This window comes from Glycine max, chromosome 15 (genome assembly GCF_000004515.6).
Source record: "Glycine max cultivar Williams 82 chromosome 15, Glycine_max_v4.0, whole genome shotgun sequence".
NCBI classification, from domain to species: Eukaryota; Viridiplantae; Streptophyta; class Magnoliopsida; order Fabales; family Fabaceae; genus Glycine; species Glycine max.
This window is the reverse complement of record NC_038251.2, coordinates 9,951,435-9,964,878: the sequence shown is the minus strand read 5'-3', so window position 1 is coordinate 9,964,878 and position 13,444 is coordinate 9,951,435. Positions and strand designations below refer to the sequence as shown.

General features: G+C 28.3%; 1 protein-coding gene across 1 annotated transcript; it reads right to left on the bottom strand.

The window, feature by feature from the left end:
• Window positions 1–6,606: 6,606 nt before the first annotated feature.
• On the bottom strand, window positions 6,607–8,452 carry LOC100797512 (BOI-related E3 ubiquitin-protein ligase 1). Its single transcript, XM_003546189.3, has 3 exons — window positions 8,107–8,452; window positions 7,592–7,943; window positions 6,607–7,272 (listed from the first exon to the last, which is right to left on the bottom strand). The coding sequence occupies exons 1-3, from the start codon at window positions 8,160–8,162 to the stop codon at window positions 6,739–6,741; spliced, it is 942 nt and encodes a 313-aa protein (XP_003546237.1). The 5' UTR covers window positions 8,163–8,452; the 3' UTR covers window positions 6,607–6,738.
• Window positions 8,453–13,444: the final 4,992 nt, after the last annotated feature.

Below are 13,444 nucleotides of genomic sequence, written 5' to 3'. Positions count from 1 at the left end.
ATCATTTAAAAACAACAATTTCATTTAAAGAATGACAGTGGGATAAGTAAATGTATTTAATTTTATTGTGGGTGGAAATAGTTGTGATGAGGATGAAGATAACCACATTTGTACAATGTGAATGAAACTGAAAGGGAAAGAAGAGGAAGGGGGTGGGGCTGGAGGATTGGTGGTGCGTGTGAGTGGAGACAATGCAGCACTGTTGGTATTTGGATTTGGGAGAACAGCTTTTTTTATGAGGGAGACACAGAAACCAACCCCACTGGCGACACTTTCAAAACATGAACTCATGGTAACAGATGCAGCAGATTATTATTGTCATGATGATGGTGTCCTTTAAAAGCCAAAAGAACCCAATCCCCAACGCACAGTGTACATATTAAAAATTGCAAGTACCTTCAGCTCCAGCCTTAGCCCTACAGTTTTTTGTCCTCTTGCCACCCCTCTGCCATGTCAGAGTCTTGTTTCATCATTTTTCGGATTACCCCAACTTAACTTTCATAACCCTGACACAAGCTACTAACGTACCCTTTCTGCTAATCTTTCCTTTTGTTTTTTTCCTAGTCCTATTTTTTATTAATTCTTTTACTTAAAAAATTCATTAACAAAAAATAATGTTTTGAGAATATAGAATGCTTGTAGTTTTCTTCTTCTTCTTCTTTTTTTTTTTTTTAATTTAATGAGTAACTAAAGCTTTAAAAATGTTGGGTTCCTGTTTCTTCACAGTCCAACTCCCAATTTTGCGTGGTCCTCAGATGTTGCCATTTGATTCACGTTGTTTTCTGACTATTCCCATTTACCCACTCTCTTTTCGATACCGAGTTGATGCCTTCAATTGAATCAGGCTCTGACCATGAATGAATACTACTAATATAATGCTTTTATATTTCTTGATAGGTACGTTGCGGGAAAATTTTAAGTTACCCCAAAAGAAAAACTGCATGACTCTCGTGTGAACGTTGCACATTGCACGTTTAATAATCATATCTCCAAAAAAAAATTTCATCCTATTAATAATATATGAGTTAATTATAACAATAAAATAAAAAAAAATTATCATCTCCAGTTACGGGAGGGTCTAATAGGGAAGAGACAGACATATGAAGTCTTTGGACCCACCGCGCGCTACTGATATATTAAAAATCTAACAACTTTTATTTTGAGATAATTTTAGTGTAATACTTATTTTAAAATAGACGGAATAACAAATATATTTTATGTCAAAAAGAAATAGTATCCATAAGAATCAAATTAAGGTATAAAAATTTACAAATTATAACAAATTATGTATTTTACTCTACTGACTATTTATAATTAAATAACAAACATTCACTATTTTATTCGAATAAATTAAGCCCTACTAATTTCCCAAGAAAAGGACATATACTTGTGGATAGCTTCCCGGCAATAGCTGTAATTTGCTGTAAAGTGACTGAACATTTTTACTTTTCACTGCATGGGTGGCGAGTCTCCATGGGGCATTCATTCAGTAGTCGTTGTTTTCTTCTCCCCATATTATGATGGCAGGCACTGTACTATTATTACTATAGGGGTTTGAGAGGGTGGGAAGAAAGAAACATTGTTAGGGCAACATAGAAAGTGACCATTATTATTAAATATAAATAATAATAAGGGTCATGCATGTTATCTGGTATCTTTAAGAAATTAAAATAAAAAAGTATTTAATACGAAAATTATAGAAGAATATAAAAATATTATAAACAATATAATTTTTCATATTTTAATAAAAAAATTCTTTTGAATTTCTTAACTAATATCCTAATAACACTTAATAGAATTTTTCTATAACGAATGTGTTATGTTGTTCTTGGTTCATGATGGTCATGTTCTGATGAATGTGTAGGGTACTGTGATATGTGTCGCTGAATTGGTGCGGTGTTATGGACTGAACGTGGTTCTGAAGCGAATTGAAGAAGCTAGAATAACATTAACAAGCCATCAATTTCTGTTCAGGCTTAGTGGGACTCCTGAAATTCTGTCAGTGTGAGGGGTCTGATTCTGATGTGTCAGACTCTACTACTAGGCCACATGCTGACGTTAATGCCCAACACCACATGCAATTCAAAGCAGCATATATGTACCATTTACCCCACCTTGTGTTCCATTTCCATTGTATTATTTTCCTAACACCTTATTGGAAGCATCATACCAATTCCATCATAAGAAAACAAAGGTATTACTATCATAGTGGGTACGGAAAAGTTCAACATACTATTACTATTGTAACTATTAATTATGAAACCATATTGTTTATTTCATCATATTTTAGAAAAGCATTAGTAATAATCTCTACAAGGTTCTTATGGATAAGGAAAAGGTTAAAAAGAAAAAACACAAAGAGAGGAGAAAATACTTTTTAGAGGATCATTTGAATTGCAAGGTAATTTCATCAGAAAATTTAACTCAGATTGTTGAATAATATTTATAAATTGTTATAAATCTCCTAATATCTAAACTCAATTCTTATGGATATTATAAAAAAAAACTTAACAATAGTAGTGACAAAGCAATTTATATATAATTTTTAACAATCACTAGTAAAATTTTAGTGACAAAAATTATCAACAGCATCAGTAATGCTTTAATTCCTTGTTTGTGGTGATTGCAAGGTAATTTATGTGTTTGTATCTCCCTAGCTAAATCGAGATAAAATGGTGGGGGAAAAAAGTGGAGAAATGGCAAAAAATATTGTCCATGGAATTTTTATTTCAACTTAAATTTAATGAGATTAATCACCTAATATTGTATATGGAGAAAAAGAATGAGTGATTCGGAGAAATCCTCGTTAGGAAAAGCGTGTCTTCTACTATTTTCCACTATGATGGATTTTATTCCAAAAAGCATAAAGATGGTGGTGGACTTGAATGAATTTAAAAAAGAAAAAGAAAGAATCAAAAGGCAATTGAATAGGAAAGGAGAAAAAGGATAGAATGAGGAGAATATGTGAACATTTCAATCATTCCATCCCAAATTGATCTAGAAGAGAAGTACAACTAAAATTATACTTTCCTTTTCTTTTTTGTGACAGACAAGTCACAAGACAAGATTTTGAGTATTTGGAAAAGATGAAAGATAAAGTTAGGAGAGACTGAAAAAGATGGCTCTACCTGGATCTTTGGTTTATCAATATACATGTGGGTCACTGAACCCATATTAAGCAAGGACTTTAATAATAATAGCAATCATAAAAGTTTTGACAGATTAAAAGACAAGGTAGTGGGAACGGTATCGGTATCTGAAGTGATGTTAAATTTATTTAGAAAAGAAATTAGTATATTGTAAAAATTAAAAATAGTGCGTTTGGCATTCTTTTTCAGCTTAATTGATTGATAGTACTTCTTAATTAGAGAATATTGTACATGTTTGGATATAAATTTCTTTCATGTAATATATGTGTAATTCTTTTAGGAAATTTTCATTGAAATTTTATTAATATATTCTCTCATAATATATACAATTATACATGTTGGGAAAAAAATATACTCATTAATTATCAAATATTTGTTCTTAATTAAATATTTGTAATTGTAATTTTAAAACATACCAATCATATATAAAAAGTATATACATACGTTAAATAAATATATGTTATAAATTACTTGAATAGGAAAATAAGCCTAGCTATTTTCAACGTATAAAATAAGAAATTGGGTATAAAATCCAATCACTCTCTTGATTACCTTAGGAAGCAGTAATATTTAAGTCTTGATGTAGCTAACGAGGGAAAAGTATATTGAAACATTAGTACGTGTATATGTCTAATGAGATGAGGGAAAAACGAGAAAAATGAATGATGTAATGAATAATATAACGTAATAAAAAGAAAGATATAGAAAAATAATAAAATAAAAACAGAAGTAGAGGAATTACATATGCATTATACTTGTCTTAAAATGAATCTTACTGAATTCAATGAGATACACTGTTTCAACTTAATGTTTTAGGTTGATAATTTTGTAACAAATAAAGAAATTTATTTTTGAAAGGAAAAATGAAGAAATTTATTAACAATACAAACTTTATCAAAATTCTATATTGCCATATAAAATTTATTAAATCTATACAAAAAATAGAATCAAACTTCTTATTTAAAAAATTTTAAGAATATTTATCAATGTAGATACAGGTTTGAAAACATTTTGCTAAATTTTTGCTGATTCGATCGATCACTGCCTATCCACCAATATCTCGTACTATAACTAGTAGATTCGATCATCAATGCCCAAACACAAAAAAAGTAAGGTGTAGATATGAAATAATCTTTTTCCCATTTTATTCGGGTACGTATGTTAGATTATTCTTTTTTAATCCAAACACAAAAATAGAATCATTACTTCCTTTTTCATAAATTTAGCAGTTACTTTTCTTACAAATCAGGCATAATAACTATCGATAGTTCTAGCATTGATTATCATTGACATCCCTTCTATAATGCTACAAACGAGGTGTTTATTTTATTTATTCCAAGTAACCAAAATTTTGTTCTCACCTTTATATTGTAGTGCTGTAATTGAATTTTGAGTTTAAATATATGGATTATTGGGATAAAAGTTTTTATATTTCAATTAATAAAAATTATATCTAGTATTATTTTATAAGGTAATTATTATAAAAATATTCTAATTGAATAATAATATAAAATAATTTGAGAAAATAATATATAGATTAATAGTGTAAAAAAATTATATCATCAATCGATAAAAATGTTAAATATGATAATTTTTCTATTTTGACATTAATTAATTTAAAAGTTATCGTTGACAAAAATTTACGATTGATTAATTATGTAAAAACTCTTTATACTATTTTTTGTGTACAATAGTTGTATTGAGATTCAAACTTATAACTTTTAAGTATATTCTCATCACTAGGTTGATTCTAATAGGTTGAATTTTTCACACTCAATACATTGATTTTAAATTAAAACTCAAAACAGTTTTACATTCTTAATGTATTGTTGAATTTTTTGCAAGGGGGTGGAGATCGAACAAAGGCCCTTATTATTGGCAAGGTGGTGCAAGCAATATAGAAACTTTGAAGGAGAGTGGGGACAAAGAATTATAGAAAGAGGAAAGGGTGGAGGAAGGTAAAAGGGGTGAGTAAGAAAAAAGAGAAGGGAGAAAGCATCCTATTCCCATAATGGTGCAAGGCAGTGGTACAAGAAACAATGATGCCGATTTGACATGGGAAAACTTTATCCTTTGCCCATGCCATGATGGTTTTCTAAGTCATACTCTTCACTCTCTCTCTCTCCACAACCAACAGGGACTTATCTTTCATTTCTTTCCTTTTTACTTTGCTTGCTTGCTTTCACTTTATGAGGATTTTAGGTCTGTCTCAACTTTTAAGACTTTTGCTGCCCCTTGAAGCCAAAATAATTAATGAAAGCAAACAAAATGAAACCACTCCTCTTGGCCGTTTCCAGAAATTGATGCCCACTTATGGCCATATCACAGCACACACCTTACTGTGTGTGCCCCCTTTGGCCTTTACTTTGCCTTTTCATTCACATTCACACCCCACCGCCCCATCACTACTTTCCAAACACATCCATTCCTCTCTTTCCCTTCTAACCTTCACCACCATTCACTCCAAGGTTTACCCACATCGGGGACACACATATACCACTTACCTTCTTTTTCTAAGTGTATAGTACCAATATTCATCCCATTCCCATTTTTTCATCTCCAAGTTTAGAAACTTCCTTGTTTCTTCCTTTAAAGTTTAAACCATAAATTACACTTTGCCTTAATTTCTAGAAACTTCAAAAAATATATATTACTTTAGACATATTTTAAGGGCTTAATTTTTATTTATTTTTTTGCTAATATTGTATCCTTCACAAAAATTAATCCTAAATTGGATAAAATTATTATGAACGATAAAATTTTCTCATTTTTGAGGATTATGTTAATGTAAAAAGGTTTACATTAATAATCAATCAAAAATTATAATAAATACAATATTTAAGATAACTATTAGTCAACAAATCTGTAATATACGATAATTTCTTGATAATAATATAAAAAAATCTTTACACCAAAATATCATTTTTTTTATTGCCAAAAATATCATTCTTGAAAACAACACAATGCATTAATGCTTGCAAAATAAAAACTTTATATTGAATTTAATTAGATAATATATTAAGTTTGAATAAATCTTACTTTCTCTTTTTTTCAAGTGATAGTACAAATCATTGGTCCGAGTAATCTCGATCCTCTTAAGTAAGGTATCAAGTTCGAGTCTTGGAAATGAAAAAAAAATATAATTAGAAGAAAAGACTTTACTATAAAGATAATTAGTTAGATTTTCTGACAAAAATTAACTATCAATATAATTGATAAATACTCTACACCAATATTATTGTGATAAAAAAAATATAAGTGATAGTATTTTCTTACCCAACATTGCATGGCAGAATTCTATCTCCTAATAATCATTGATATACCCTAAACATATTTTTAGGTAAATATTGGTATCGCAAACGCTGGTAATTGATATGAGGAATTACTTCCTGAATAACTCATAAAAAAATCATATCAATAAGATAACCAGAAGGAAAAAGAAAAGAAGATCCAAGTATACGAACAAAAGAATTCCAAATTCTATTTTTTTTCTTCTATCTGTCTTTTCGACAAGATATTTTTTTTCTTTCTAGTTTCTGTTGTTGTAAACTCTACAATAAAAACCTATGTAAAAAAAACAAAAGTTGTACTAAGAGAGATTAACATGCACACTAGCATCCATGCCAGAGTCACAAATAGGGCAATTCCTTATTGTGGTCCCACACATTGTGCAAAGGCAAAGATGCCTGCATGGCAACAACAACACCACTGACTCCCTCACCCCACAGTTCTTACACAACCTACCACGACCGGTCGCCACCGTGGATGCCGCCGTGTCGTCTCCGGCGTCTGCCGCATCATTGCTGCCACAGCTAGATTGAGCATCATCGGCCACCTCGGCCGCGGTGGCGCGTTCCTCGCCGACATGTGCCAAGACTTGTTCCAAATTGCTTCTTAGGTAGTTGGCTGTGGCTTCGTTTGTTTGTGCCAATTCCCTCCAAATTTGGTTCTCCATGCACATGCTTTTGACTCTTTCTTGAAGGGCCCAATTCAGCTTCTCCATACGCTGAATCTCTTCGTCTTTTTCCTTCAGCTTATTCACCATTGCCTCTTGGATTGCGCTCACCAACATCCTTGATTGCCTCATTCTTTGTTCCTCCAACTCCATTCTCACTTTCTCAGTCTGCTCAAATCCACACCACAAATTAATTAGAACAAATTTTTTAAAAATAAACAGTAACACCCCATTATTTTTTATAGACAAATTTTGAAAATTTATCACTCTCCCTTTCAGTTACTCCATGCTCAAAATTTATTTTTTCACGCATTCACACAGTCCATTATTCATTCAATAGTTTTGGACAACGTAACGTGTGAATGAGTGGAAAAGCTGCCGACAGCGGGAAATTCGGATTCATAAATGAACAATTTTCCTTTTGTCTTGTATTGGAATTTAAAAAAAAAAAATTGATTGAATAGAGGGATGGAAAGTGGAAACTTACATGATGAGCAAGGACTCGATCAATTTCTGATTGTTGGTTCTGAAATTGGTAGAGAATCTCTTGGTTGAGAAAGGAAGACTCAGAGGAGATTTTGTTCTTCTGGTGAGCTGGGAGAGAGGTTAACTCGGTGGTGAAATCTCTTGAACGTTTTCTCTGGAGAGGAATATGGTAGGTGAGACCACTATCTGCCTTGTTTGGATCACAAAAGTTGGATTGATAGAAGGACAAGAGTGATTCAGGCATTGTTGCTGCTGGTAGAGGCAAAGCTGAAGAAGAATCCATCTGGGTAGTGTTGTACATGTAATCAGAGTTCAATTGATGCTGTAATTGTTGATTGGATTTGATGGTTTCTCTGCAAAAGCAACAAACACCCCATATAAATACATATCATATGTAAAAAAAAGCATGCAACAAAATAAAAAATTAGAACCTTAAAGACAATAACAAATGAAGAGTTTTTTAAATGTTTTTTTCTTCTTTTTTCTGGTAAGGAGGGTGGTAGAAGGTATTGGTACCTGTTAGTGAGTAACTGAGAAGGCAAGAGATTCATGTAACTAGCTTCAACTGCCATGGTGGTTGTTTAGGGTGGACTTATTGTGTGTGTGTGAGAGAGAGAGTTTGGGACTATGATAATATATGGAGAATGAAGGGAGAGAATAAGGAGGAGATGAGAGGAGAGGAGAGAGCATGCAATAGATGTGGCTAAGTATTAGGGACTAGGGAGGCTGAATGAATGAATGCCTTGGTTTTTGTGGGCGTTTTTAAGAGATAGAAAGTCAAATGCATCTTTTCCTAGACAGAGAAAAACTCTGCATATTTTCTTTATTAATTATATGGAAGATTAGATAAATAAAAGTTGTTAAAACATGGCTCTTGTCAGATTTCGCCCTGTCGGATTCGCTTTAACGTTTGTTTTTCCTTCTACAAACACTCGTTTTAGGAATTTGGTTTCTAACTTTTTCCTTCTTCTTTTTTTGTTTTTTGCCAAGCATCATAATAAATACTGACATGATACATGCAATAAATAACAATAAAATAATCACAGCGTTATATAATAATAATTTTCACGTATTCCTAACATAGAAAATCAAGATTTATGTAGTTACCATCTTTCCTTGACACCTTCCTCGTGTCAATATCATGTATTTGGCATTAATAGCAATTTTAAAAGCACAAGTTCATCAATCAAACTCTCGAGGATTCTCCTCTCCATTTAATATCGAAGGAAATAAATAAGAAAGAATATAAATAAGTGAAAAACATAATAAACTATAAGAGTATTTAATTGAGGAAAAAAAAGGAAGGAGATAAATAAGAAAATTAATAAATTAAAAATATCCATATAATTGATTGTTAGTATTCACAATCAATTCTGTCAAAAAATATCTTTGTAAATTTTTGAAAAATATATATTGACACCCACTTATACATTAGATTAGATGAACCTCCCTTGATTGTTTGAAAAATAGTACAACCAAAAAAAAAAAAGATTTACTAGTCACTTTTGCCTATTTTTACTTATAAAAATAATTAAGTATCATAAATTTAAAAGTATTAAGTGACACAAAAAACAACATTTATTATTTCATATATAATTGTAACACTTTAATTTATATTTTAATCATACTTTCATTGTTAAATATTTTATAAGAAATTGGTTAAAGATTTGATAGGTCATCATGTATTTATTTAATTCTCATCTTTTATGAATTAATATCTATTTATTTTATTGTACCTTTTTAAACTTTTTAATTTTTTCAATCTTCATTTTCTCTCAAAACTTTTATTATTCTAATTCTTACTTATTATTATAGAACTAATCATTAAAACAAAAACACTTTTATTAAAACTTACTTACTATCTTATAAATTACTATATTAGTGTATGAAAATAGATATATTTATTAAAATTATAATTGTGATTTGCATTAAGTATTAAACAATTTTCTAATAAGTTAAAAACTAATAATTTACTTTTTAATAAAAGAAATTCATAATCGAAAATGAATTTTATGTTTTATCTTTAAACATTTATTTATTAATAAAATCATTCAATGAAAATTCTTCTGTTGTTTCAAAAATATTTTCCTTTCAAAAAATAAATATAATTTTTTCAATTAACACTATGTACATCAAACATTAAATATGATTAAAACTTATCATATTTTTATCCTAAACACATATCTTATCTCATCCGATATCCTATCTAGCCACCAAATGAGCCCTTATATCAATAATAGTGAGAATTTTATATCCGTGAGAATTTTGTATCTGTTGCAAATTAGCAATAAAATATATATCTCTATGATATTAGTAATCATATGATTTATAATATCGATCTTTTTATCAGTAAATATAATTTATAATACTAATAATATATACATATAATTTAATGATTGAATCAATATAAATTATATTATATATAAAATAATTAAATGATATAATAATTACTTAAATTATACTGATTTAATATATATATAATCCATCACTTACAGTGAGCCTATTTCCTTATAGTTTTTCTTTATTTATAAAAAATAAATTTTGGGAAAAAATTTCTTTGTCGATCTTTTACTATTCTAACCACAGCATAACTTGGAAATTTGGTTCCGCACGATAAATTTTCCTCACAATACATGAAAAGTAAAATAAAAATCCTCAGAAAGCAATAAGTTGAAAACAATTGAAGTTGTCGATTGAAGACGAAACATTGACTGGGCGGGCCTTAGATGAAAGTCAGAAACTGTTCCATTTTAAGTGTTGAGCAGCAGTCAGTATTGATTGTTTACCGTACTCGCGCCCCCACCCACATGCGCTGCATCTTCCCCACACCCTATCATTGACTTTTGACTCGTTTCTCATCATGGATAAAAATTATTTATTTTAACACTTTTATTTTTTATTTACAGAAATTTAGTAAGAGTTAGTGTATCAGAGTTAGTTTAGAAAAGTTAGTGAATCATAATCAAATTTATAGTTTAAATAATTTACTCTGATATTAAAAACTAGAATACATTACTTATAGAGATTTTGTAAATTATAATAAATTATAATAAAAATTATAATGAATTACACTAACTATTTATGAGATTTTGTAAATTGTCCACGTCAAATTTTACATAACAAAGATAATAATAAGATAACAAATCAAATAACAATAGAATATGTTCAAATTTAAATAATATTGTTTCATTAATTTTACATATAATTTTCTAAAAATTAAATTTTATTTTATGTTATATAAATTGTGAAAACTATAAAATTTATACTTTATTTATGCAGTTAATTTTCTTATAATTACAAATAAATTATATAGTTATAAATTAGTCCAATAGTTTTTTTCAAAAGTATTTGAATAATAATTATTTAGTTTTAATATTTAAATTTAAATTCAGTTGCCAATGTTTTACTTATATTTAGTGCTTCGTCAAAATTTAAGATATTGACAAAGGATTAAATTTTTTAGCTAAAAACAAAAGAAATAATCAAAATAAAACTTTCAAAAACATAAAGAACTAAAATAAAAATTTAAAACTTAATACAATAAAATGAAATTTTTGAAAATATAAAAGATCAAAATAAAACTTTTAAAACTTAATACACTAAATTAAAATAAAAAATACTAAAAAACTTAAACTGCTTGGCCATTTACAATTTTTAGAAATATTTTGCCATTTTATTAATATTAGTAACCAATTTAACCAACTCTTACAACTTTAAAAACCAAACTAGCGATTTAATATTTTAATTTAAAATTCAACCTTACTACTTCTTCACAAGTAAATAACATTTGGCACTTGTTAAACACTAGTGCTTCCATTTATCCTTTCCTTTTTTTATAGATTAACACAATGGTTTGATGATGTGCTACAATTTGCTAAAATTCAATTAATATAGATTCCCATGTGTGGCTTTACCTAGAAATGTGCAAGCTAGCTAGGCTAACCACTCTACTATGGAGCAGAATCACTTAGATGTTATAAAAATAAAGCATAGAACATAATAATTTCACTTTACAAAGTTAGAGAAATTTTATAATTAAAGTGTATAAGCTTACATATGTTTATTCTCTGCCCCACTTATTTCTGAGTGATATATTATTAGGTTAGGTCAGTTACCTCTAAAAAGAGCCAATTAAGGAGCTACTTAACTTCATCACACTCTGAGTTTTCATATTTAAAGGTAACTTGACTGTGCAGGCCCAAAACGTACGTAGGTGGTGGCCTAACTACAGGGACCACTACGAAAGTGATGGGAAATATTGGGAGAATGCAAACAAAACCAATAAATTGATACTTGAACGTATACATGCTTAAAGGTAGAAAAGCTTAGAATTTAACCAACTTTGTACCAGATAAGTTTGGTCTAGAGTTTTCAATTCAAGATGGTTGATGTTGAAAATTCCACTTCTATGTCTGGAATAAAAAAGACAACAAAATACCACATCAGTTTTTTCTGATATGTCATTCTAATAACAGTTATTTGTATATATTAATTTTTCATTTTGAAATTCTTAAATAAAGTTAATTATTTTTTAATTATCTTACAAAAAAAATTAAAAACAACAATATATGAAACGTTAAAATAATAAATCGAAGAAATAAAAAGATATACAGAAAATTATAAATAATTTTAACAAAAACAAAGAGATCAATTATTTTTCTTAAGCTATGTGTGTTATAATCTTTTGGCTGAGAAAAAAAAATGTGTTATAATCTTAAACAATAAGTAAAAACAGGCAAAAAGAATGGTATAAATAATTGTCAATGGGCGATAAAAAATATTTATGAAGCATTTATTTTTTAATGAAAAAGTAATTTTGATTTTTTACTCATAATTTTAAATGATACAAATAAATTCTCAAAAATCCACATAGAAGTATGCCAATTACTGATGTGTTTGACAAATTCCAAAAACAAGATATCTAATTGCAATGGGAGTAGCTTATGAATATAAGGTACTTAATATATAACTAATAAAATTTTAAAAATTGTTTCTTATCAAAACTAATTTTAAAATAAATGTTTTAAATTTAGCTTTTAATTTTTTTTTTCATTTCCCTTTTCTCTCAACTTTCTGGAAAAATAAAACTGCTAGGAACATAATATTTTTTAATAGACTTTTTATTATTATTTTAAATTTATTGAGACTCATAAAATTGAGCATAAAAAACATAAAAATAGATAATGAGGCTCACTAAACATTCATTGATATTGGGGAAAATATACTTAAAGAAATTATTCATTTAATTATACATATTTTTTTCAATTTAAATTGGTTTAATTTTTTGCCAAATTAAATTTAAGCTAAATTAAAACTATTGTCAAACTAAACTATGTTTATACAAGTTATAAATCAATTATATGGACAAAAATGTCTATTTATAAAGTTATAAATCTTGAAAGAGCATCATTTTTACATCGGTTAATAGACAATCGACATAAACTTATCTTTTACATCAGTTGTATTGACAATTAACTTAAAAATATTTATTTATATCAATCATAGACCTTAATAAAGGCATTTACATTGATTTCATTGACAATTGATATAAAAATATATTATTTTATATCAATGGTATTGAAAATTGATGTCGATAATTTTATTTCTTGTTAATCAAACAATAAAATTGACAAAAATTATATGATTATAGTATTTTTTAACAATTAGAGCATCTAATTTAACTTTTAAATAATTGAGGTACTTAAATTAGATTTAATTTTAATTAAGAAATAATTGTATAATTAGGCCATTTTTTAAGGTTATTTATTTCCTAGATTTCATGCTTAGCCAATAAAAACTGAACTGATGATCTACGGCCATATAGCAATACTGATTTTTTTAATTAATATTTACT